This window comes from Zeus faber (assembly GCF_960531495.2).
Source record: "Zeus faber genome assembly, chromosome: 11".
NCBI lineage: Eukaryota > Metazoa > Chordata > Actinopteri > Zeiformes > Zeidae > Zeus > Zeus faber.
In genome coordinates, this window is record NC_137205.1 from 27,925,252 (window position 1) to 27,948,918 (window position 23,667).

At 46.3% G+C, this 23,667-nt stretch overlaps 1 protein-coding gene across 1 annotated transcript in view; it reads right to left on the bottom strand.

Annotated features, from left to right (window-relative positions):
• Window positions 1-15,936, bottom strand: part of igf2bp1 (insulin-like growth factor 2 mRNA binding protein 1) — a 49,778-nt gene extending 33,842 nt beyond the window's left edge. The window contains exons 1-2 of the mRNA XM_080009685.1: window positions 15,429-15,936; window positions 14,216-14,276 (exon numbers count right to left, since the gene is read on the bottom strand). Of these exons, the coding sequence (XP_079865811.1) occupies window positions 14,216-14,276; window positions 15,429-15,603 (236 nt within the window). The 5' untranslated portion in view covers window positions 15,604-15,936. The remainder of the gene's footprint in view (window positions 1-14,215; window positions 14,277-15,428) is intronic.
• Window positions 15,937-23,667: the final 7,731 nt, after the last annotated feature.

A 23,667-nucleotide genomic window follows, 5' to 3' on the forward strand; every position in this document is an offset into this window, starting at 1 on the left:
AAACCTCAATACTTCATTTTTATTATTATTATTATTATGGAAGTATTGTAAAAGAGCAGATAAAACACATTTGAAGATTTCCTCCTCATTTTGGATTTTAAACAATCACAACGCGCTCATTTCCAATTAGAAACGCCACGGTAACAATTGAGCGACTGTTTGCGACTTTGCTCCGTCTGGAATGCCGCTCGAGTCTAAATAACGTGGATGGAATTTCTCTCTGCCCAAACAAATTCATATCGATGGACATCCTTCACGGGTGGAGCTCCGGCCGCAGCTGGACTCGCTTGGTTTTCTTTTTTGTTTTTTTTTTGTTTTTTTTAAACGATGGATTCTTGGCGATAAAATAAAAAGGAAAAAAGGTGGGGTTTTTTTTAACAAATTTGGGGAGACGGAAGAAGAAAGGGAAACCATTTCAATAGCTTTGGTCAAACCTGCGAATGAGTGGTTTCGGGGCATCCATCTCATTGAAACCGTTTATTTCATTTTATTATTATTTTTTTAAACCTGAATCCTTGAGCTCTGAAGTGGCGAGGGATCCACGCAAAAATCTTTGAACAAACCAAATTTTCATCCAAAGACGCTGTCCTTTCGAGCAGACTCCCTCCCAGTCGCTACCATGACTTAAATTAAAGGAGTGTTTTCACTATTTACTTCCCCCACACAAGCACTTCACACGAGATTCACTCCAGGGCTCCGTGAGAGAAGCTGTCACGAAAAGATAAAGAACGGTGACACATTTCTAACCGTGCATGTGTGTCTGAGTGTGTATGTGTGTGAGCCAGGTGTGTGTGTGCTCCTGCACCCGGCGATTTCAGTCCCTCGCTGAACTTAAACACGACTTCATGAGTCAAACCTCCGAGACCCCTCTCGGAACTTTTGAGATGTCTGAACCCTCAGCCATTTCACACCGTCTTCAAACTCACACGCACACACACGCACACACACACACACACACACACACACACACACACACACACACACACACACACACACACACACACACACACACACACACACACACACACACACACACACACACACACACAACACCCACACCAGGAAGAAGACGAGACAGGAAGTTCTATATGTAGTAACGGGCAACTCGTCCCTGGCCAATCACAGCGCAGCTTGAGACGCCTCACAGCAAACCGGAGCCCGGTGGATCATATGACCGCTGCCGAAAAATCTCTGCCGTCTTTAGTTGGTGCAACTGGGAGGGGGAATGTCAAGAATTCAGGACGATGCGTGCTCCACGTAGACAAGAACATGTATGTACACCGACGCTGTGCCGAGAGCTCATTAGCCGATCGTCTCTACGCTTCTCTCCCGTCGGTTCACGAGGCAGACAGAGAGGGGTGAAGGGTCAGGGAGGGAGAGAGAGAAAGAGAGCGAGAGAGAGAGAGAGAGAGAGAGAGAGAGAGAGACAGCAAGTGGGTGAGAGAGAGAGAGAGAGATAGAGAGCGAGAGAGAGCGAGCAAGCGAGGGCAAAAAGGCCCCGAGCCAAAACAATAATACATAGTAAAAAATAAAAACTTCCACTCCTTCGTCAAGGGGCATTCATACGGAGTATTAGAGGCAAAACGAGGCAGAACTGCAGTTTTGGAGACCAGGAGGAGCCCGACTCGGGCCAACTTTTCAACCAAGCAAGCGGAGTGACCTTCACACGCATGAAAAAGAGAATCCCAAAATATGGTTTCAAATAAACCACCGAGGGCCCGTGGATTTTGAAAGATTTTCAGCGCACATGAATCCCACGGTAAAAAAAAAAAAAGCTTTTAATGATCAAAATATTTGGGAAAAAACACAAGTATGAAGGTCTTTTTTTTTCTTCCAGATATTTTAGAAAAAGACAAAAAGGAACATCATGGTGCACGTGCACATGCGCAGAAGTGTGGCTGAACAATCCCTCACGGTTTGGTGGAAAAAACACTGCTTTGTCCTCAAACTACAAGCAGGAGCAGTTTACACATGAGGGGACATTCCCCCAAACCAGGAGCCCTGTTGTTACCCCCAAAATAAGTATTTTAAAAAGTAAGGGAGGGAGGGAGGGAGGGAGGGAGGGAGGGAGGGAAGTGTGGCGAAGCACAGCAAACAGCCAAACAATTATATTCGTATAGTTTATTTGGGGATTTAATAAAATAAACACATAGACAATAGAACAAGTATCTTCCGTTCACCTCAATATTCATGCATGTCTGATAGTGTTTTACATTTCACAATGATTCTGCCATTTTAAACGGTGACCTAGTTTTGGAGTAAACTCCGTATTTATCATATTAAACTCATTTATATTTGTGAAATAGAGAACAAACTAGGCCGATAAATGAGCCACAATTCAAAAATAACATTTTAAACAAGTCTGTTACCATTGAAATACCACATTTTGGTTAATTAAAAAAGAAAAAAAGAAAATATTTGATGTCCTCCAAATCCATTACAAGGGTCATTCCCAAAGATGTAAAAAGTAATGATTAACGTTAAAAATAGCATTTTTTTTTATTATTTATATTATTATTAAAAATAATGTTTCAGTCAGGGGATCTTGTTTTATGTGACATTTGGGATGGAAACGTTCTCCTCGAGCCTGTAAAAATAATGATAATAATCACAGGTTGTACAGCTTCTAGATAGAGCGCGTTACAACAAGATGGCCGGCCATGGTCCTGCGAACGTGTGATTGTGGGGTCGCGCGGACGCGTGTACGTCTGCTGAATGACAAAGAGCAGCGAAGGAAACCAAACTGGCGACCGCTGAAGTTTCCCAGAGAAACAGAAAAATAAAGTTCTTCCGTTCCATCCTACAAAGCGTTATGACTTATATCGCAAGGCCAAATTAAACTAACAGGCATTGCAGGTATTTTGGGGGGTCGTCCCGCACCGTCAGTGTTTTCTTCAAGTTACGCAGTACTAGGCAACGTGGCACAGCTCAGTGCCAAAATAGTAAGAGTGTATATATATGTATAAAGTCGAGATCCCATTAAAACCGTGTCATAAAGTGTCATATCAAGACCACGACTTTTCAAAATAAACCTTGTATCGCCTCGTCATCATTGACCGACGTGGCCGCGCCCCGTGGAGGTGTGATAACGCGCCGCATTGATTTGTCACTCAGCCCGGGTCCTAATCACCGCCCTACCAGACAGCGCCGCAGTCTGCGTTTTTCCTCATCCGCGGGGTTCGAGTCCCTCGACAGCTTGGCGCCCTGCCCAAACGCCCCGCCCCGCCTCCGGTGCGCCCACACCTGTTCACTTATCTCCGATCGGGTGGCACTGGTGAACCCCAACGAGTGGGCGTGTGCAGAAGGTGGGGCCCGACGCCTCGGACGACCGCCGTCGTTTGAGAACCGACGTCGTTTCATAACCGCCACACCTTCAGCCAGAGCCTGTTTCACTCCACTTCCCGCTGATGAAAACCCAGATCTATTTAAACACACAACACAGCGGAGGCTCCTTTTTAAGTAACTAAATCAATTACCAAAGGAGCTGCACTTTTTCAGATGAAACACAGATATGTTCTACAAACCTTTAATATTTGATTAAAAGCACAAAAAGGCCAAATAGTTTGTCTGCTTATATATTTTTTGCGTTGTGTGTGTGTGTGTGTGTGTGTGTGTGTGTGTGTGTGTGTGTGTGTGCGCGTGCATGTGTGTGTGTGTGTGTGTGTGTGTGTGTGTGTGTGTGTGAGTGCAAACAGGGTATTTATGATTTGAATTATGTTGCTTCTGTGTGTGTGTGTGTGTGTGTGTGTGTGTGTGTGTGTGTGTGTGTGTGTGTGTGTGAGTGCAAACAGGGTATTTATGACTTGAATTATGTTGCTTCTGGGTGTGTGTGAGTGTGAGTGTGAGTGTGTGTGTGTGTGTGTGTGTGTGTATTTCCCTCCCAGGCTGTCCGTCAGGATGAATGACATCCCCGCTCGTAGTGGGGCAGTGGGCCATGGCAACATCGACTAAAAATAAAAAAAAAAATATATATATAAAAAGAAAACTCTTTCTCCCCATCTCGCCATTCATTTTTTTTTTTTTTTTCCAATTTTAATTTGTTGACTATCGCAACAGCTGGACTAACAGAGGAGCAGAAACAGGATGGAGGAACAATAAAGGAGAACAATAAGGGAAATGACAAAGAGAGAAAGAGGAACAACACAAACTGAGAATAAATAAATTGACCAAAAATCAAACAGAATGGGATCTAATTAAAATAAGAGGAATGAAATGAAGAGGTGAAGAGTGAGACACTTAAAAAGAGGAGAGGGAGAGGGAGAGAGAGAGAGGACAGATGGTTTTAAGCAGAGAGAAGAAACAATTGGCGTGGGTGGAGGAGGGATTGGGGGTGTGTGTGAGTGTGTGTGTGTGTGTGTGTGTGTGTGTGTGTGGAGGGGAGGGGGTCTTCTTCTTAAAGAGACAGGAGCCTTGTAGCCCTTCACCTACATACTGTCTCCAGACCTCCATCTCATCCTAGATTTCCCTCTCCCCCTCTTTTTCCTCAAAATTTTCCACTTTTAATTGTCAAACTCAAAGTGGATTCATTCCCAGATTGAGAGCGCGACACGCAGCCCCGCGTTGAACGCTGCAGCAGATCACTGTAATTATCTTCCAGGCGGGATGGGCTGCGCAGCATCAAAATGGTTTTAAAAAACGAGCGCAATACCGTGCGCAGGAGGGCGTGCCGCTTTTTTCGGGATAGTTGGCCGCGCGTTGTCGATGTTCAGAATCCCCAATCCGCCGAGCACATTTTCAAGATTCAAGATTCAAGATTTTTTATTTGTCACATACATATACATACTTTCATACATATATGCAGTGAAATGTAATAATACGGGGAATGGGTCTCGGTGAGGGTCGCTGGTTGTGGTGAAGACAATCAGCACAAAAGAAATGCTTAAAAGTCTAAAAGAAAATTTAAAAAATATATTTATACAAAAATATCCAGACTACACTAAACGTGTTCTCTGCACAGGAGACGTGTATAAGCCCTGAATAAGAATTGTCTTTATGTATTTTTTTCGTATTTTAATATTTTCAGTGTTTTGTATATCTCACAAATGCAAAATAAATAAATAGAAATATATATAGTGTATATTGTTGTATTGCGCTGCGTTGCATGCTGGTGACGTTGGCCAACATCAGCCTTTTTGTTAATTACATGCGTGACTATACACGTCTCCATTTCTATCAGTTTAATCTGTTTCTCTGTATCTGGGTGGGAATGATGCAGAGAACATGTCACCCTGCTGAGCGTGTGTGAGTGTGTGTGTGTGTGTGTGTGTATGGATGGGGGGCGGGGCGGTGTGTAGAACAGCAGAGAAACGAGAGAAGGAACATATAGAGAGAGAGCAAGAGAGAGAGAGCGGAGGGGAAGAAAGATGGACACAGTGTTGTGGAAGGAGGGAGGGAAGGGGGGGGGCAGGAAGGAGCCGCACGGAGAGGAGGCGTGTCCACGGTGGGCGTGGCCTCCCCGCTTCGTGCTGCTGCGGTGAGGCTCCGCCCCCTCGGGGGGGGGGGGGCGCTCACACAGGTGATCCCGCCAGCCGATTGGTCGCACCCCCTCCCGGGCTCCGCCCACTCCCTCTCTCTCCCTCTCACCCCCCTCCCCCACCATCCCCACCCCTCCCTCCCTCCCTCCCTCCCTCTCTCTCTCTCTCCCCTCCCCCCGCCGTGGAGTAGTTGCAGCCGTGACAAGAGGAGAGGAAGAGAAATAAGTGGCGTGCCTCTCCTTTCCCAGTCCCTCTGTTGCTCAGCCTGCCGCCATGAGCTCCCACTCCACGGAAAGATGTCACCCCACTAAACCTTTTCAAAGCTTGCAGGACGCGGCGCGCAGGACGGAACAAAGCGACGCCCTTGATGCTGAGCGCCTTTCGGTTTCCCAGATAAGAACGGCAGACCGTCAGCCGCCTGTGATTCCACCCGTGCGGCCGGGGCCCATGGGCCGACGCGTGCTCACACCGCGTCGCGCTGAAATATGACGAAAAGCCTTCAAACGGGCGGCGGGGCGCGTCTTCTGTGTCTCCCTGTCGCCGGAGACGGAAAGGTCACCCCCCCCCACCCCCTCGCCATCATCTCACTTGGATCCCAAACTGTTGCCTCAGATCTTTTTAAAGCTTTTAAAATATGAATATTAGTTTTGGCTCCTTTACCCTCCGCCTTTTTAACTCTGTTTTCTCCTTTTTGTGAAGCACTATTTAAGGTATATTTTAAAAAGTGCTATCGAAATAGTTTATTGTCATTATTATTTTAATTATTATAACCATATTATTAATATGATAATTAGGATTAGTAGTAGTAGTAGTGGTAGTAGTAGTAGTAGTAGAAGAGTCTCAGGAGGTTCAGTAAACAGCACCAGTAAACACACAGCCAAACTTTTCGAGCATAATAAACTGTGTTTAGGTTTTAAAACAGTCTGTTGTTGTGTGTGTCTTGTTGCACGGAGGCTCTCGATGTGAACTGTCCCCAAACTGTTCACCAGGTCACTAACAGTTTGCAGACCCCCTTCCCCTGTCTGTTAATATCACACAGCTGACGACCCAGAATAGTAGAAAACGCCGAGCTTTCTCTGAAAATAAAATAGTGGAGCATGCACTGACTTTTGGTAATTTTTTTTTTTTTCACTAAGCAAAGACATTGACGGGACATAAATAAATAATTTTAACTAATTTAGGAATTGAATACGTTTATTTTTTACCCAACACCATTTCACCTGTTACCCTGTAAAAAAATTGACCATAAATATTTTTCCACTTGTTGATATTGGCCTTTCAAGCTAGTTTTGCAATATTTTGATTTGACATGGTTCCACATGGAGTGAAACCTTCAAGCTTTTCCACTGGAGGGTTGCATTCGTTCTTCTGTAGTGCCCATGAGCAACACGCTGAATAATTCTGCATTCTTGTGCATGTCGTTATGAGGCGGGGCGGACTTCCTCTACGGGGGGATCGATAAAGCAGACAGCATACCCCAAACGAAAAAACACCGCTCACAGGCATTTCTCCCAAACCCCGTTGTCAACATGCAAATTCCCAGCATGTTTGGCGCGTGGCTGGACGCCGTTTCCAAACACTTTGATTTTGAAAGTTATTTATGAAGAAAAATCTCTTCATACTTTGCTTATAAATATATTGTGTCGCTTTTTGTCTTTTGTGCACCCACCCCGCCAATTCACTTTGTATTTCTCTGTAAAGCGTCTTGTGCTGCCCTGGTGTGAAATGTGCTTAATAAATAAAGTGTGACTTGACGCGACTTGACTTTTTTTTTTGCATGTGCAAACATACTTGGCAACAAGAAGGAATTCTCATTTAAAAACTAACAGCTATTCTTATTCCACCGCAAAATTAGGAGAACACAAGAAAGTATTCATCCCGCCCGCTGAAGTGTATTCGGGACAATGCCAGCGCAGTATGGAGAAGAAATTAACACGGCATGTGATATTTACACTGAGTTGCAGGAGGGGCGGGGCCGAGTGTTTGCAAAATGCTGAATAGACCACATAGAAACTTGAAACACTGTGTGTCTATATTCATGTATTATTCCAGTAAGAAACAAAGTATTTTTTTTTAGTTTCTTATAAAAAGTTCTGGTTTTTTTCTGGTCGTTTACGAGCCGCTTACGGTATCCCATAAACGCCAGTGAGCTGCAATGCGTCGCAGTGGACTCAGAACTCCGGCTGCGATATTTCAATTATTACAGTATTTTCTCGGCCCGTCCTTGTGTCAGCAGCGCACGGCCTGAATTCGTTCTGACAGCTACGGCTTTGCATAATGTCACCGGGAACTTCTTTTTTTTTTTTCGGGGGGTGGGGTTAAATTTGAGTTCTTGTTCCATTTGTTTATGTGGGTGAGACGCACGCTCTGTGTACCGCCAACGCCGTCTTTCAATGGGCACAGCAAACGTAGCATCAAACATCAGCATTTAAATAAGAAAATAGGCTATTTTATCTGAAAATATGACCAATGCAAAAATATGATCCCAAAAACGAGGCCTCAACCATCAATCCAATCCAAACCGAAATCGCAATGCGCCCAGGAAGCGCAAATTATTTTATTTTAATGTTACACAATATAACCCAGTGATACTCTCCCCGCGGCTCACGAGCCACTTATGGCTCTTGTATGTCTAGTTGCGACTTTTTAATGGTGTTCTTAAAAATGTAATTAAAAAAATCAAAGAGTATTCTAATACATTCTGTCTGCAGTATTCAAAACCGGATTTCCCATTAGACACATCCACCTATGACGGTTTCGAGAGAGAGAGCGCGTCTACGGAGATCTGTTCCTGGCGGGGATCAATGATCAGTGTACTGATTGATAGCAATTGATCACCCGGTTTCCCCCGGCAGTTTTATTATTAATTATTTGTATTGAATTATATTATTAATAACCTGGAACCGCAACTTATAACCGGACCGACCTCGTCGCCCGAGGCCGCCGCGTCCGAAATCCTCCGTCGGCTTCCACGCTACAAGTGCCGCGACAGCCTCCGTGCAATTAATAAATAGGAAAACAACCTTTCTATCAACCCAACGTTTTTTATTTAAGCCGTTTTAGTTCATTTAAGTGCGATGTTCCATTGAACACGGCGTCTACCACTGCAGCACAGAAACCCGTCACTCGGCCGCAGCAGACATGCGCTGTAGAGCCGACTCGGCACTTTCTGTACGTAACTTCCCGTATACATTGTTGTTGTATAATAACACAAAATACATTTGTGGTTGCAATGGTAATAAAAAAATGGTCTTAATAATACGGTAATGGTAATAATTATTATAATAAATTGCAATTATTGCATATATCATGCTTTTTATTCCTTAATAACACATAACTACCACTAGCACCACTGCCAGAAAATGATTTATCGAATAATACAGAACATAAGGAAACTTTAAAAACAAATTGCATACTAAATCACGGTCGCAAAATTGGTCGAAAAAATAAATAATCGCAATTTGATAATTTTCCCAAACCGTTCAGCTCCACTTAAAGCAACATGTCGGATACTGGAGAAAAGCATATTTTTTGATGCCAAAGCACCTTTGATTTCTCCAGTTGAGAAAAATCGGCGAAATGCGAAAACCTGGTTCCAGATCACGGATCAAATGGCAACGTTTCTGAGAACATTTTTCGAGGACACCATCAGGTGATTGTGCGTATTTTTCCCGTGGTTTACGAAAAAGACACCACCCCAATTACAACAATAAACAGTACTGTCTGCAGGCGGTGTGAAGACACAAAACTAAACACACTCTTAGTGTTTTGACACCGGCGCAGTCTCCCGGATGGAGCAAGGACGGAACAAAGGATGGAGCAAAAGATGGAGTTGGCGCACACCCACCACTGCCAACAATTCAACTTCTCCGCAGACGATACAGACACACAGTATGTTCCGATCTCATCGGTGACATCTCAGAAAACGCCGGGCATTAAGGGAGAGTGGCTTCATCGTGTCTAATAAATGTTTTGGCTAAATGTTTTTACGAAATATTTTTACTAAATGTTTTTATTAAACGTTTTTACTAAATGTTTTTCCTAACTTACTAATCTACATCTCATACAGGATGCCAGATCACCGCTCTTTCGTAGGAAATACCACTCTTAGACCCCTATCGGTAGCAATGGAGCATATTAGGGTTCAAACCGTGGCTCCAACGGGCACCTGAGGGCCCCACTACTATGCAAACGCAGCATAGGAACGGTGACAACCACGGAACAGGTATTTTAACTCGGCGGCGAGGCCACGCGGGAGCCCGATTCTGAACCTGCCCCCGAACCGTTTACCCAGAGTGCTTTGCTCCCGCCGCCTCGCTCCGGCTGGCTATCGCTCTGTAACGTCTCCATTTTGACCCCGCAGGATCGCATTCACCGCAAAGCTACCGCGGAGAAAACGGGGGAAATTAACCCGGGCTAATTAGGCATTTAATTTTCTGTCAATAAAAAGTTATTGGGCGGATACGTAAGCGTGGCTATAGGGCGCGAGCGCGGCTCATGCGCAGTCCGAAATGGTCTGGAATGCGTGGGAGAAAAGGCCGTTTGATTAATGAATCAATCGATCAATCTGTGAGGAAGGAACGGAAGAAGACAGCGGAGGGTTGATGGGGTTGAAGATTAGATGTGAATTCTTTTCTTTTTTTTTTTTAAGCACACACACACACACACACACACACACACACACACACACACACAGGTGTTACGGTAATAACTGCACGGTTTAAACAGGAATTTATCGTTCTCATAAGCTAACAATGGCTCTATTCCATGTTTTTTTTTTTGTTTTTGTTTTTTTTACAGCTCGGATGGTAAAATGAGGGCGGAAGACAATTAAAGGTTTCATGAAATCACAAGACGGAAAAAAAAAGAATCACTAAAGTATAGACCACAACTCAGAATATTCCATAAAAGGCACAATTGTGACCCATTAAATGTATCAGTTACCGACTTGCATAACTTGTTTAAACAAACAATTAAAATACTGAATCTGTATTCTAAAAAAATTAAAATATATATGAAAGGGTTTGAGCTCTAAGTTTAATAGTAATTAAAAATTTGGACTTTTAGACCTTACATAACACTTTCGGGATGCTGGATTTTTAAGACCCTAAAAAAAATGTACAATCAACTATTCCAGATTTTTTTTTTTCCTTTTCTGGTTTACCGCCTCGTCTGAAGGTTCAACGTTTGAAAAGTTATTAAAGTCATGTGAATGGGCTTTAATTTCCAACTTTAGTTTTACTGAGCATACGCGCGCACACACACACACAGACACAGACACACACACACCGTATCCATAACGTTACATAAACGGAGGAGGGGAAAGCTTCTTGTACAATCAACAATCCCTCCTTGCGAACACCCCTCATCACCAGAAGGCTCTCTCACTCTCCCCTCACACACCCACACGTCTCACTTTTTCCCCCCTCTGACCTGTTCCTGTTCTGATTGTTTCTCTCCGCGCCCCCGCCCCCACCCCCACCCAGCCTCCACCCGACCCTATACTTCCCAAACCCGGCCCCTCCCTCCCTGCACTCCTGCAGGCCTTCCTGAAACCTTTGCACGGGGCAGGCAGCCCCCCCCCCCCCCTACACACACACACACTGAGCGTGCATATGCACATACATGTGCACATGAGGCCGTCGAGTTGCTGTGCATTACACAATTACACACATTTGACCCGAAAATTATTGGTACCATTACAGATTATTTGTAGTCTTTCAGAGCACGTTTTAACCATATCGCCTTTTTTTTTAATATATGTACAACATGACTGCAAGTGATCGAATATGTGTGACTTCTATTTGTTTTTCTGTTTGTATGTAATCAAGTCATGTGACATGCGTTGCTGAATGCAGGATGATATATATAAATAATACATATATATTATGACTATATTAAATTCTGAATGTTTTTTTTTATATTGGTATACGGTTAAGCTTGTGAAAACAACAAGGTCAAACAGAGCTATCGGTGTATTAGTACACACTAATTAGCTGTGTGCCCAGAAATACACAGCATCTACATACACAGCACACCTGTAGCAGGGCGGGGTTTCAGGGTTCTGCCTGGAGGGACATTAATGTGACTCCCAAGTCTTACTGACTGAGCGGCCAAAACGCACAGGGCCCACACCTGCATAGCACATCCAGGGTGGCGAAGATAAAATTAAAACGAACATTTTAACCGGACGGACACACTTCAGGGACATGTATGGTTAAAAAAAAACATGTATATACGTATTAAGTCGAGGAAAAAAATCAGACGTGGACAACAATCACTGGGTTGACTCTCAGCCGCCCCTCACCTACGGCCTGACTGGACGTTTTAAAATATGACGTAGGTCGTTTTTGCCTCGCCGCGTCATCATCCCCCACCCGCGAACAAAACGTCCGTTTGTGGACGCGACGTTCAAACACCGCGGCCCCTTGTTTATTCATCTCGCGAATTGTCCGTTTTTAAAAGCGGAGGCGGGGCCATCACAGCGGAGGACCCGGTGATTTACGCCCAAGCCCCGTCCTCATCGCTCGGATCACCCGTTGACAACGAACGGCCATTTTGGGCTGTGGCTCCTAAAATATATTTTTTAATGTGTATATATTTTTTCCCCGATATGAAAATATATATATTACCCGCTGCATACATTCTTCATGCGGACTGGAGTTAAAACTGGGGCAGATCAGAGGGACCACGGAGCGAGCTGGGCGCCCAGGAAGCCGAGTGTGTGCGTGCGTGCGTGCGTGTGCGTGTGTAGCGGGGGGGACCCTCCACACTTCAACCCGCACGGTTCATTCAAGCTTCGCCATTTTCCCCCACGCTGGTGACGTAGTGGGGCCGACCACGTGTCGTCGTGGAGACCGGAGAGCCACCGTGGCCTGGGCCTCAGCTCCACTAGCACCCGCACACACACACACACACAGGCCGTGAGGGGCCCCTCGCCGATCATTCTGATCACTTTGGGCTCTGCGGGCTCGAGGGGGCGCAGCCCGGGCGAAACGTAAACACGTCACACCGGCCCCCGGATCTGCACCGTAAATATTGAAATAGTTTGTAACGGATGGGCGTGAAATGACCCCATTGTGTTAAAACAACCCCACGATATAAACAACAAAACAACGACAACAAGGGGTTCCCGAAACGCGAATTGTATTTTGTCTGTCCCATTTTGTTTGGAGTTTCCACAATTATGAAGCAGCACCGCGTGCCTGCTTTTCGCCGTGCGTGGGCTTGCGCCGCGCAACCGACTTTCTTTGCCAAACGCGGCCAAAAAGATCGGACCAAACGACGCGATTGGACTCTGAATTCATTCCAGTTCGTTCTTAGACGCGGTTTGGTGATATACGAGCGTTATTTTTCGTCATCCGCGGGGGGGGGGGGGGGCGCACACACACACACACACACACACACACACACGAACACACACGGCCAAATGGCAGAAAAGGCATTAGTAGGCGACGTGCGCGTAACGCACAGCTCGTATCTGTGCCAAAGGTTACAGGCATGAACGATGTACTATTGGTGGATTCCGTAACCCTTTCCCTAAACCGGGTCACGTCTTGCTCACAACGGAAGAGCGGGACGAGCAGAGGTCTCGCATAGAACTCCATTTTGTTTCGTAGTTCTCATTTAAATCTGGCAACACGCACGCACACCCATACAAACGCTGCAATAATAACACAGTAATAACCCAATCTAGCACATATTTCAACCACATGCGTGATTAAACAAACAAAAAAAAAAAACTCTGCATCAATGAAATGTCTGCAAAAATACCAAAAGTGCCACCAAAACAAATAACAGTCGAAAAAATAACATTTAAGATGACACCCGAACCATTTATTTAGGAATAGTACCCCATCAACAAAATGTCAAAACACGTTGCAGTTAAAATGTGTCTATTTATGTTATTTTTTTCAGTTTTAGCGTTATGGACGTTTCGTAAAATTAGGAAATCACTACCTTTGTAGAAGCTCAAAACAAAGCAGCAAATTGAAATAAAAATAAGAATGAAAAATAAACACGTAAAGTCAAACCTGCGTTGTGTGATTGGGTTAAAAATCTTAGTTTCCCCTAAATGTAACTTTCATGGAAAAAAAGCCCATGTAGCCTATGTGCACACCACGCACGCCTCCCACGTTTTAAACACAATACAACATGAAAATCAATATATTCAAAGGGGGACGTTCCAGTGATTTCCGGAGATAAAGAAAGGGAATAACTACGTCTAAAAGTACAATGCGTAAATACTGGAAGGCCTAGGCGTGCGCGCGCACACGCACACACACGCTCACGTGCTTGTGTAATGTGATGACGTTGCAAACAATACGTTACGTGGGCCTCGTACAGTCGGAGTTGATCCGCACAAAAAAAAACGTCACTTGACCAACCGAATCCTACGACAGGATCCGACTTCCCTTCGCAGTTCACCAGAAGCTGCACAACCAACTATGATATGACAGCAAGTGCGGTGGACAGAGTCTGCTATAAAGAACAAAACAAAAGCCCACACACTTCGTCTTAAAACTTCACAGCACACACACACACACACACACACACACACACACACACACTTCTCATTTCGGTCGTTTCGTCTGGGAAGCCAGTGGGGTGGTGCAACAGCAGAACAATCCAAACGTGTTGGGATTCCGGCAACGCAAGAGAGAAACGCGAAGCGAAACGAAGCAGCGCGACCAGTGTGGCGGTGCTGCTGGGTGGAGGTGCGTGGGGGTCAGGAGGCCTACCTCTGCTTCTTGGGGACGGAGTGCTCCACCTCAATGCGCTTCCCGTGAAGTTCCACTTTACCTGCAACACATGGAGGAGACCCCCCCCCCATTTTTTTAACCCTTTAAACCAATTCACAGTGGATTGCTGAGTTGGGATGGGGAGCACTTTCCTATTCCGAGAGTTGTAATTCTAATGCTATGGATCAACGAGATCCTTACTTATCTCCGAAGCAAACGCCCATTGAAGCAGAGTGATAACAGCGAAAGCGTTGAAATACGTGAAGAGCGGAGAGGCGGACACCCGCCACGAGGGCCCCAACTTGGGGAGCGAGAGCGAGTTATTTGGGCATCTGCGCCCACTCGCCTCGGCGTCTAATTGAACTTTTGGCTCCTTAAACACTTCGGTTCTGGGGCACCGGGCCGACCCCCGCGACACCGTGGATCCGGCACCCTGCGGCAGGGCGGTGGTGTGTGGGGTTTTAAACACACTATTTGGGGGTCTGTGCAGACAACGGGGGGAGCAGCCGAGAATGGCGACCTTTTGTGGAGCTTGCACGGCAGATCGGGGCTAGCACACCGCGAGCGGGGACGCACGCTCGGGAAAATACACATACGTATAAGAACAAACACACCCGTGCGGTGTTGGTGGTGGTGTGCCGGGCTCGATGCATGCGTTGCCCGGCCGACAGCGCGTTATATTTTAGTATCTTTGTCATGTTGGACGACCGGTTAAAGGGGGAGGGGTGCATCTAATCCAATACAGCACAGTAACCTTCCCACCCCTTCCTTGTAAATGCAAAGCATTGCATTGCAGCCCCCACCCCCTTCTAACGATTTAATGTGCACGTTTACCGTGCAAGACATATTGATTTATTTCCACGGCGGTAGCATTATGCGTTTATTTTTCTGCGCGAACTCCATATTTGCCAGTGCGTGCAGCCCCATGCGTGCAACCTACACCAAGTGTGTCCCTCCCCCTTTGCAAAAGTTCAGCAGATCCCCTCTCATGGGCGTGAGGCAAATCCATAGGTTTCTCGCGTCGGGTGTTCGGCGGCGACCGATCGAAATACGAATTTCGAGAAATCCGTCCGAAATACGAGCAAGGCGCGCGTGTGTGTGTGCGGCCGCCGCGCCGCGGCTGCGGCGGCGGCGGCACAGGGAGGCTTCGCGCCGAATGAATGGGAGCGGACGGGAGGCGGAGGAGAGGTTCGACAGTCCAAACTCAACTCACCAGAAAACGTCTCGATAGCCTTCATGGCCCACTGGTCGTCCGGACAATCCACGAAGGCATAGCCCGTCTTCATGAGGAACTGTCCGGAGTGGGGGATCTTGAAATCATCGAAGGTTTTCACTAAGTCCTCGACAGTCACGTTTTCGTTCAGATTTCCAATGTACAGCTTGTTCATGGTGGAAAATTGTATTTCTATGTCCAAAACGGCGAGGCGGTGGTGGTGGTGGCGGGAGGGGGAAAAAGTGGAAAAAAAGAAAGTGTAAAGCAACAGAACACCGTCGCTCCGCGGAGATCCCACTCACTGAAGCTGGAAATCACGCTCGGTGTCCACAGGCAATACCTTTTTTTTTTTTTTTTTTTTTTTTTTTTTTGTAGCAATAATAAAAAGGGTCGTTAAGTGAAAAATCTCAAAGCGAAAATGAACCAAAGGACACTTGTAGAGTATAAAAAATAAGACCCGAAACGTTGAGATTTGCTTCAAATTCAATCCAGTAAGTGGAGCGGAAGGAGAAATGGAAATCCTCTGACTTGCAGCCGTAGAGCAGCAGCTACTACTCGGTGGTGGTGGTGGTGGATGAGGAGGAGGAGGAGGAGGTGGTGGAGGAGGAGTGGGGGTGGAGGCTCTATGGCAGAGAGTGGGAAAAACTATGGCGGGATCCAGTCCAGAGAAATGTTTTCCTCTCTCTCCCTCCCTCGCTCTCTCTCAGTGTGGGTGAGTGCCCCCCCCCCATCTCTCTCAATTCAAAGGGGTTTATTAACATGGAAAACAGACGTTTGAAAGTTGAAAACAAACAGATAAAAAAAAACAAGACAATAAAACAAACAAACAAAAAACAATAAATAGTAATATTTTATAATAAATATAAAATAAATTATTACCTAAATTAAAATACAAAATAAAATATTACCTAAAATTAAAATACAAAATGTAAAAAACACAAAAAATAAATAAATAGAACTATTTAAACTTTGCTGTTAAAAATTAAAATTAAGATATGTATAGATAAGCTAAAATAAAATACACAATTTTGAACATTGCTGTTAATATATATATACGTATAATACATATATATAATATATTTGTGATATATATATATATATATATATATATATACACACACACACACATATAGGGTTTATATTTATATATATATATATATAGGGTTTATATATATATATAAAACCCCATATACACACACACATATCGATTATATATGTTTAAATATATATACAGATGTGATGTGAAGATAACCCTAAATAATGCCCCCCTCTCTCCCCCCAAGTGTGTGTCTCTCACCCCCTTTCTCTCCCTCCCCTCTCTCTCTTCCCCTCTCTCTCCCTGTGTGTGTGTGTCGCCCCCCCCCCCTCTCCCCCTCTCTCTCTCTCCCTGTGTGCGAGCGTCTCTCTCCCACCGTGACACCGCCCCTCAACCGACTCGAATTCGCGTCGGATTTTGTGTGCGCGTGTTTGCCAAGAGGAAACCACGTGGTCCGTTTGGAGTGGCGAAGGGGATGGGGGCGGGGACACCACCCCCAACCCCACCACCCACCCTCACCCCCAACCCCACCACCATCCGAGGGTATTCGCCGGATCGCGTGTGCGTGTCCGCGTGCGCGACCCCCCCCCCCCCGTCGCGCGTCTCACCACTGTACGTACAGTATGTGTTGCGCGCGTTCAGCCACGGTGCGTGTGCGTGTTATGCTGCCCACGCACGCCGTGGACGCTCAGCGCGTGGGTTATATATAGAATGGGGGGGGGGGGCTTACCCCGAATCGGAACCGGTTTGAAGATGAAGTGAGGTCGTGCGCTGAGAATCAGAATGTTCACGGGCTGTGATCCGATGCGTTGTCGATGACCCCTCTCCCGTTTGAAGACGCAATGGATTTGTCCGGGGGTCATTTGTGCCCCGCTGCACGGACAACTGACACAAAACAGCCAAAAGAAAAAAAAAATCACAATAATTAGGAAAAACCAATACACCCAAAATATACAGAATGGTAACATTTTTGTATACACGGAAACTAAGGGATTGGTCTCGGTAATAGTTGCACTGTCGTGCAGACATGCAAAAAAATATGAATATATTATTTTTTTTAAATGTATATGTATATAATGTTATATATATATATATTATATTAATCCATTCGAATACGCATAATAAACCATGAATGTCGTCCTGCTGCAACAAGCCAGCAGTTAATATCTCAAGGCCAAGGGGGGGGGGGGGGGGTCGCGGTATGGTTAAATATTGAAGTAAGCACCGCCCGCCCGGTGTGCCCCGCAGCCTACCGCCCCACACACCCCCACGCCACCCCCGTCCTACGACTGGGTGAACGAAGAAGCGGGTCGTCGTCACGGCACCTACGTGACCCACGGTTAACCTCCGGGGCGGTGGGGGCTCGGAGGGGTGGCACGGTGTCCCGGGGCCAAACCATATTCACGTCTCCATTATTCTTTAGCCTTTTATGAGCCAGCAACACCGCGCGGAGGAGGCGGTTGACGGTCTGGCGGAGCTCTGTTCCGTTTCACCCCGTCGCCCTCCTCCGCCAGTCCGGCTCCTTGATGAACACCAGCCGTTTAACTTTAACTGGACTGTGTTAGGATTCAGCAGCCATGCGAGACCCGCGGTGGAGGGGGCGGGCGACGCCATTTTCACGACTTTAGGTTCAAATACACCCCCCTCCGCGCCGTGGCCGCTCGGAAAACTCCCATCCGCCAACCGCCAATCCAAAATGGAGGCAGTAGCGTAGCGTGGACACGCAGGCCCCGAGACAAGCAGGGGAGCGTTCCTCCGCCCCTCGCGTTGGCTCTCTAACACCCGGACGTTCGGCCCCCGTTTCACCCCCTTCCTCGGCGTCCCGGGACCGCCGGTTTGTTTTCGGTGAGTTTTTGGGTCCACGGCCGCCCCTGTTCCAGGCAACGTGGCACTCCGGTTGTAAAATGGCTCCTACTCACAAAATGGAGTCAAACTCAACGGTTGTGTGGAAGTTCAGGCGGACCGCCGCAGCGGACGCCCGCCTTCCAAACTAAACGTGTTTCGTGCCCCCTAGCAAAGCCCGGTAAAAGTACAGGAGAGTCGGTTTGTGTCGTTAACCGCGAGGAAACACCTCGTTATAGCCGGCGCCATGACGCAGCCTTACTCCAACAGGACGCCATTTGCATTGTGTGCGAGTGTAAACAACACCAAACGACCACAAAACTCTGGCGTTCAACTCGTGGAGCGGCTCATACGACCCTGCAGTACTTTTATAAACGGCCCCCCAAGTGGGAAATAAATGACGGAATAAAATTGACTAAACACATAAATAAAAATGGAGGAAAAAAAAAAACCCCATTGAAATAGTCATTGACATTGAGCTTTTTTTTTTTTTTAATATATTTAATTCTGATTTTTATTGAAACTCAACCTCTTGAACTGGCCTGTGTGAACCACAGTTTTCCATTTATTGTATGAGATTAAACTGTCATATTAATAAGTATTTATGCACTTAAAATGCCCCCATGTGCTGGCTGTATTGGGGTCACAGGGTGTGTTTCTAGGTTTAAAGGGCCTCTTTATTGGCTCACGCACCCTATTATTATTATTATTATTTTTAGTAATAATAATAATTTCCTGAGTTTCTCTCTACTGGATTAATGGTGTAATCTAATTGTGCAATTCACAAATGATCTGTTTAAAATAAAACAACCAAAAGAACAGGACACTTTTATTCCCCCCCTTGATGTTAAACATGGCCCCTCCAATCTGCCCAGTGGCCCCCAGGTGTCAAGAGCCGGAGAGCCATCCCTCAGACCGTCCGATGACCTCGCCTTCTGTGATGACCGCTCAGCGCTGTCCCCCAAAAATCCTAATTCTGGTTCTTCGCCGCCCCCAGCGGTACAACCCCACGCCGTGTGGCCCCCGCCCACCTCCACCCCCTTTTTACGTCCTACTGTTGACAAAGAACCCCGGCGCTCACACAACCACCACCAAGGCGGCGAACCCCGTCTCCCCCAGCGCCCGGTGATGCTCCGCGGCGCCCTGTGAGCAATTTGTCGAATTTAACGCCGGCAATCGGGAGAGATGCAACCTCCGCCCGGCCCGCGGCGAGGGCGCGGCTCCGTTTGTCGGGGACGGAATGCTTCTGCCGCCGCGGGTTTTGCACCGTCAGCGCGTCTTAGAATCTGTCAATTCGATCGATTGCCAAACAGTGACCGTGTAGTCTGTCCGTAAAGTAAACGGAGGACACACGCCCGCCGACGGTGTTGAGAAGCACTGGGGTTCTGTGTGGGGAGTTGATTTTGTTTTTATTTTTTTTATAGGTTAAAGGACGACTCCAGTGTTTTTCATCTATTTATTTATTTATTTATTTACCCCCCCCCCCCCCCCCCCCCCCGTATTTTTCGATCATCTGGAGTCGACCCGAGCAATCGGCGTTGACCGGCCGAACCCATCTCCACGCGACGGGGAGGGTGACCGTGACCACGTTCCGCGGCGATGCCGTTGCCCCATTGCACGGTGGGGGAGTGGAGGCAGGCTTCCTGTTGAAGGACCGTCTCCATTGAGGCCCTCCCTGGTTAACGTGCCCCCACACTGACTTGACTCGCCGGTGACCCGACCTGCATCTAACAAGCTATTGATGCTTTGGGGCTTTTTCTACCCGGATAGAAATCCACCAGAGGCCGTGATAACGAGAACCACATATTCTGTCTCTCTCTCTCTTGTTCGCTCACTCTCTCTCTCGCCCCCCCCCCCCCCCCCCCTCTCGCTCGTCCAACGCGCGGCGGAGGAAGTGGAGTTAGGAAACGAGCTGTGTTTTGTCTTTGGCTCTTTGTACTGCTCTTCATGGCAGGGCATCACAAGACCCCGTCAACAGCCCCTCTAGTGTGTGTGTGTGTGTGTGTGTGTGTGTGTGTGTGTGTGTGTGTGTGTGTGTGTGTGTGTGTGTGTGTGTGTGTGTGTGTGTGTGTGTGTGTGTGTGTGTGTGTGTTTTGGGGGAGGGGAGACAGAAGGAGGTCACAGGCTGTGGGGGGAAACAGGGGTTAAATTGGGCGGGAACGCAGGGAGGAGGAGGTGGAGGAGGAGGCCGCTGCTGCCTCGGACCTGTTGAAGGAGGAATATCTTGGGGTTTTTTTTTTCTGCCTCCATTTGTAGTTTTGGGGCTCGTTTGTGTTTTGTTTGTGCCACTCGGTTGTGCATTTTAATTGATTTCAACCGAATCCCCTCGCTTTGAGAAGGTCTTTTTTTTCGTCAGTCACCCTCGGTTCTTATAGAACGAACCGAAAAATGCAAAAAATAATAACCTGGCTAAATTTGACTCCATATGTCTTTGAGCCCCCCCCCTTTCTTTTTTTTTAAACAACTCTTCACTTACTTTAATGACAAAGTTTCTCGGCTGATTTTAACCGACTGGCTTTGTTTACCCGCAGGCAAAACAATGCACACAAACCTCCCCCACTCTCGATCTATGTGTGTAGGACGTTTTCAACCTGCTGCATATTTGAGTCAGAGGTCTGTTTTTTGAGACTCAGGAAGTGAGCGTAGCGCGGTTAAAAAAAAAAAAAGAAAAAAGAAGCCGCCACACAGAGGTTTCTGGGAACAGTGTCGTCGTAAGGCTGCTACCGTCAGATGTTCTACGCAGCTTCCATATCGCTTTAGCATGTGTACGACCTTTGACCCCAGCGACGGGGAACCTCATGAGAGTCGGCCGTGTGAAGCCCAATCCGGCTACCTGCGGACCGTCTCGTCTGCGCCTCGCCCGCTCGCCGCTCGAGGAAAGAAAACCCGAGTGTGAACATTTATTCGTCCTTTCCCTAATTGTGGGTTGGGCGGAGCGTCGCACTCTGAGGGTTCCCTCCTGGGTCGCACGCCCCGAGCGGTGACCATCCTCCCTTGTTTTTTTGGGGTTGTTTTGTTTTGTTTTTTTTTCCTTGACCAACCCCAAAGAGAGCAGATACAAGCTTTAAAAGTTGCCTTTGAGCCTAACTTTGGATTTGGGACCGGCTGAGGAGACCAGCAGGGATCCCCGGCGGCTTTCCGGTTTTGTTTGACCCCTTTTTAACAGAACGGTTAAAAAAAAAACGCCACTTCAATTGGAAATAAAGATGAAAATAAATGGGCAAAAACAGATCAAAATCAGATCAAAGACATAAACATTTCTGTTTTTAAATGTATGCAATGAATCACACAATTGGGCATATTTCCGTGAACACATTAATCTATAAACATCCTTCAAAATAAGCTCAGTACGATAAACGATAAGACGCCGTTACCTCCAGAGAAATCAAATCTGGGTTAAAACAAAACCTGCACGCTTTTACTTTGAAAGTGCAGAGCGCACTTTCAAAGTCTAGTCTGCTTCGGAGGTGTGGTTTTCCTTTTTTCTTTTTTTTTTTAATCATAGGGGATATAGAGGTAGACTTAAAATAAATAAGCAAACACGTTTAGACTTTTGATGCACGCTCATCACATGTAGCGTTTGTGATGGTACTGTTTGTTTTATGCCTGAGTACATATTTGGGTGTGTATGCTCTTAGGATTTGTCTCCTATTTCTGTTATACATTTGTGTCCTATGAATGAGCCCTGACCCACTTTCCAGCCCTGCACTTGTCCTTAGTAGTAATAATAATAATAACGGTAATAATATCTATGGTCTTAGTGAACTCGGACTCTGCTGATGTCACTTCTTCTAATTCGAGGACTTTCTGACGGAGACAGTGATGTTCAGTCAGTTTGGTTGGTTCATTTAGTTTAAATCTCTTCTTTGGGAAATAGCGTCTGATCCGCTACGTTAAGAGCGGGTTTTTTTCCCCCTTGGTACGAAAAAAAAAAAAAAAAACTCACCGCAGATTCCCAACACGCTGCAGAACAAGCTCACGGCCGTGTCAAAATAAAATGAAAACTGAAAACTTTCTGCAGAGCTGATGTTTCTAACTCACTTCTCAATCAAATACTCTTGTAAAAAAAAAAGTGTCTTTCAGAACTTCACTGCCGGTACTGGCTTTAATAACCTGTTTAACTATTCGAAAATACAAATTGTATTCATTGAAATTCTTTTTCAAACTAGATTAGAGTGGTGGGTGAGACGCTCGCGCGTTCCGTAGAGCGGCGGCAACATAGTGGCAGGGCCGGCGGCGTACAAATATATCAGTTCGCCAAAACGAGCCCTCGAAATACACGATATGTTTTCACTCCCGTTTCTGTTGATAATAAAGTTGTGTTTTGTTTTTTTCCCCCTGCTCTTTCCACGGTTGATGTGATCCATGTCGACGCTGGACTGCGGCGCCTCGCGTGACGGGGGTCGGTGAAGCTGCCCGGCGACCCGCTTTGCCCTCCGCCGCGGACCGCCGGCGGGGCCCGACCCGCGGGTTGGAAACCCCCCTGGTGCAGGATACACCTCAATGGATCCATCCATGCGTGAATGGATCCTTCGCTAGCTGAGTAGGTTATTTCATTGTAATATTTTGAATTTGTTTAATGTGCTCGTGCGCGTGGCGGAAAAGGGTGAAAACGGTTTTATTCGCCGTGATGAACAGCCGTTAAAAAAATAAAAATAAAATTAACAGACATTTTGAGTCGAGGGAACGATTCGTTGCTTTTTTTTTTTTTGGTGAAAATGAATAGAGAGGGTGCCGCTTTCTCACCGTGTTTGATTATTAACAGAAGTGGATTTTGCAGAACTTTTGCAGCCTCTGTTTTATTCCGCTCACTTCAGTGCCGCGGTGACCTCCGCGCCACGCGTCGTGAATCGCGGATTTGCCAAACGCAAACATTCACCTAACGGAAGAAGCGGAAACCGGAACGTTTTCTTAATTCACAGTTATAGAGTTCATAGAAAATTAAATAAATATAAAATTCTGCCGTGACCCGATATCCCCGAGTGCGGAATTCAGTTTTCGTGGCATCTAATGTATATATTTCTTTCAAGAAATGACACAATCCTCTGTTCCATTAAAACTGTGAACGTGCAAACTGTGTAAATATATGTATAGTATGAATGTGTGAAAGCCACAATTCTATTTTCTGTTTTATTGATGTTGGCCCGGAGGATTCTTTCCTCTTAGGAAGTTTTTTTTTTTGTTGTTTTTTTTTCTCCTGCTTCCGGACGCCGGCGGTGGATGGAACATAATTTTTAAGTAGTTGGTGAAGAACTGGAATAACCGTGAGGAGCAGACGTGTCGGGATGTTCCCCTGCGTTCGCTGGGTTGGAGGGCGTGTAGACATAGTGTTTCACCATCGGGTCTTTTCAACTCCTTCCT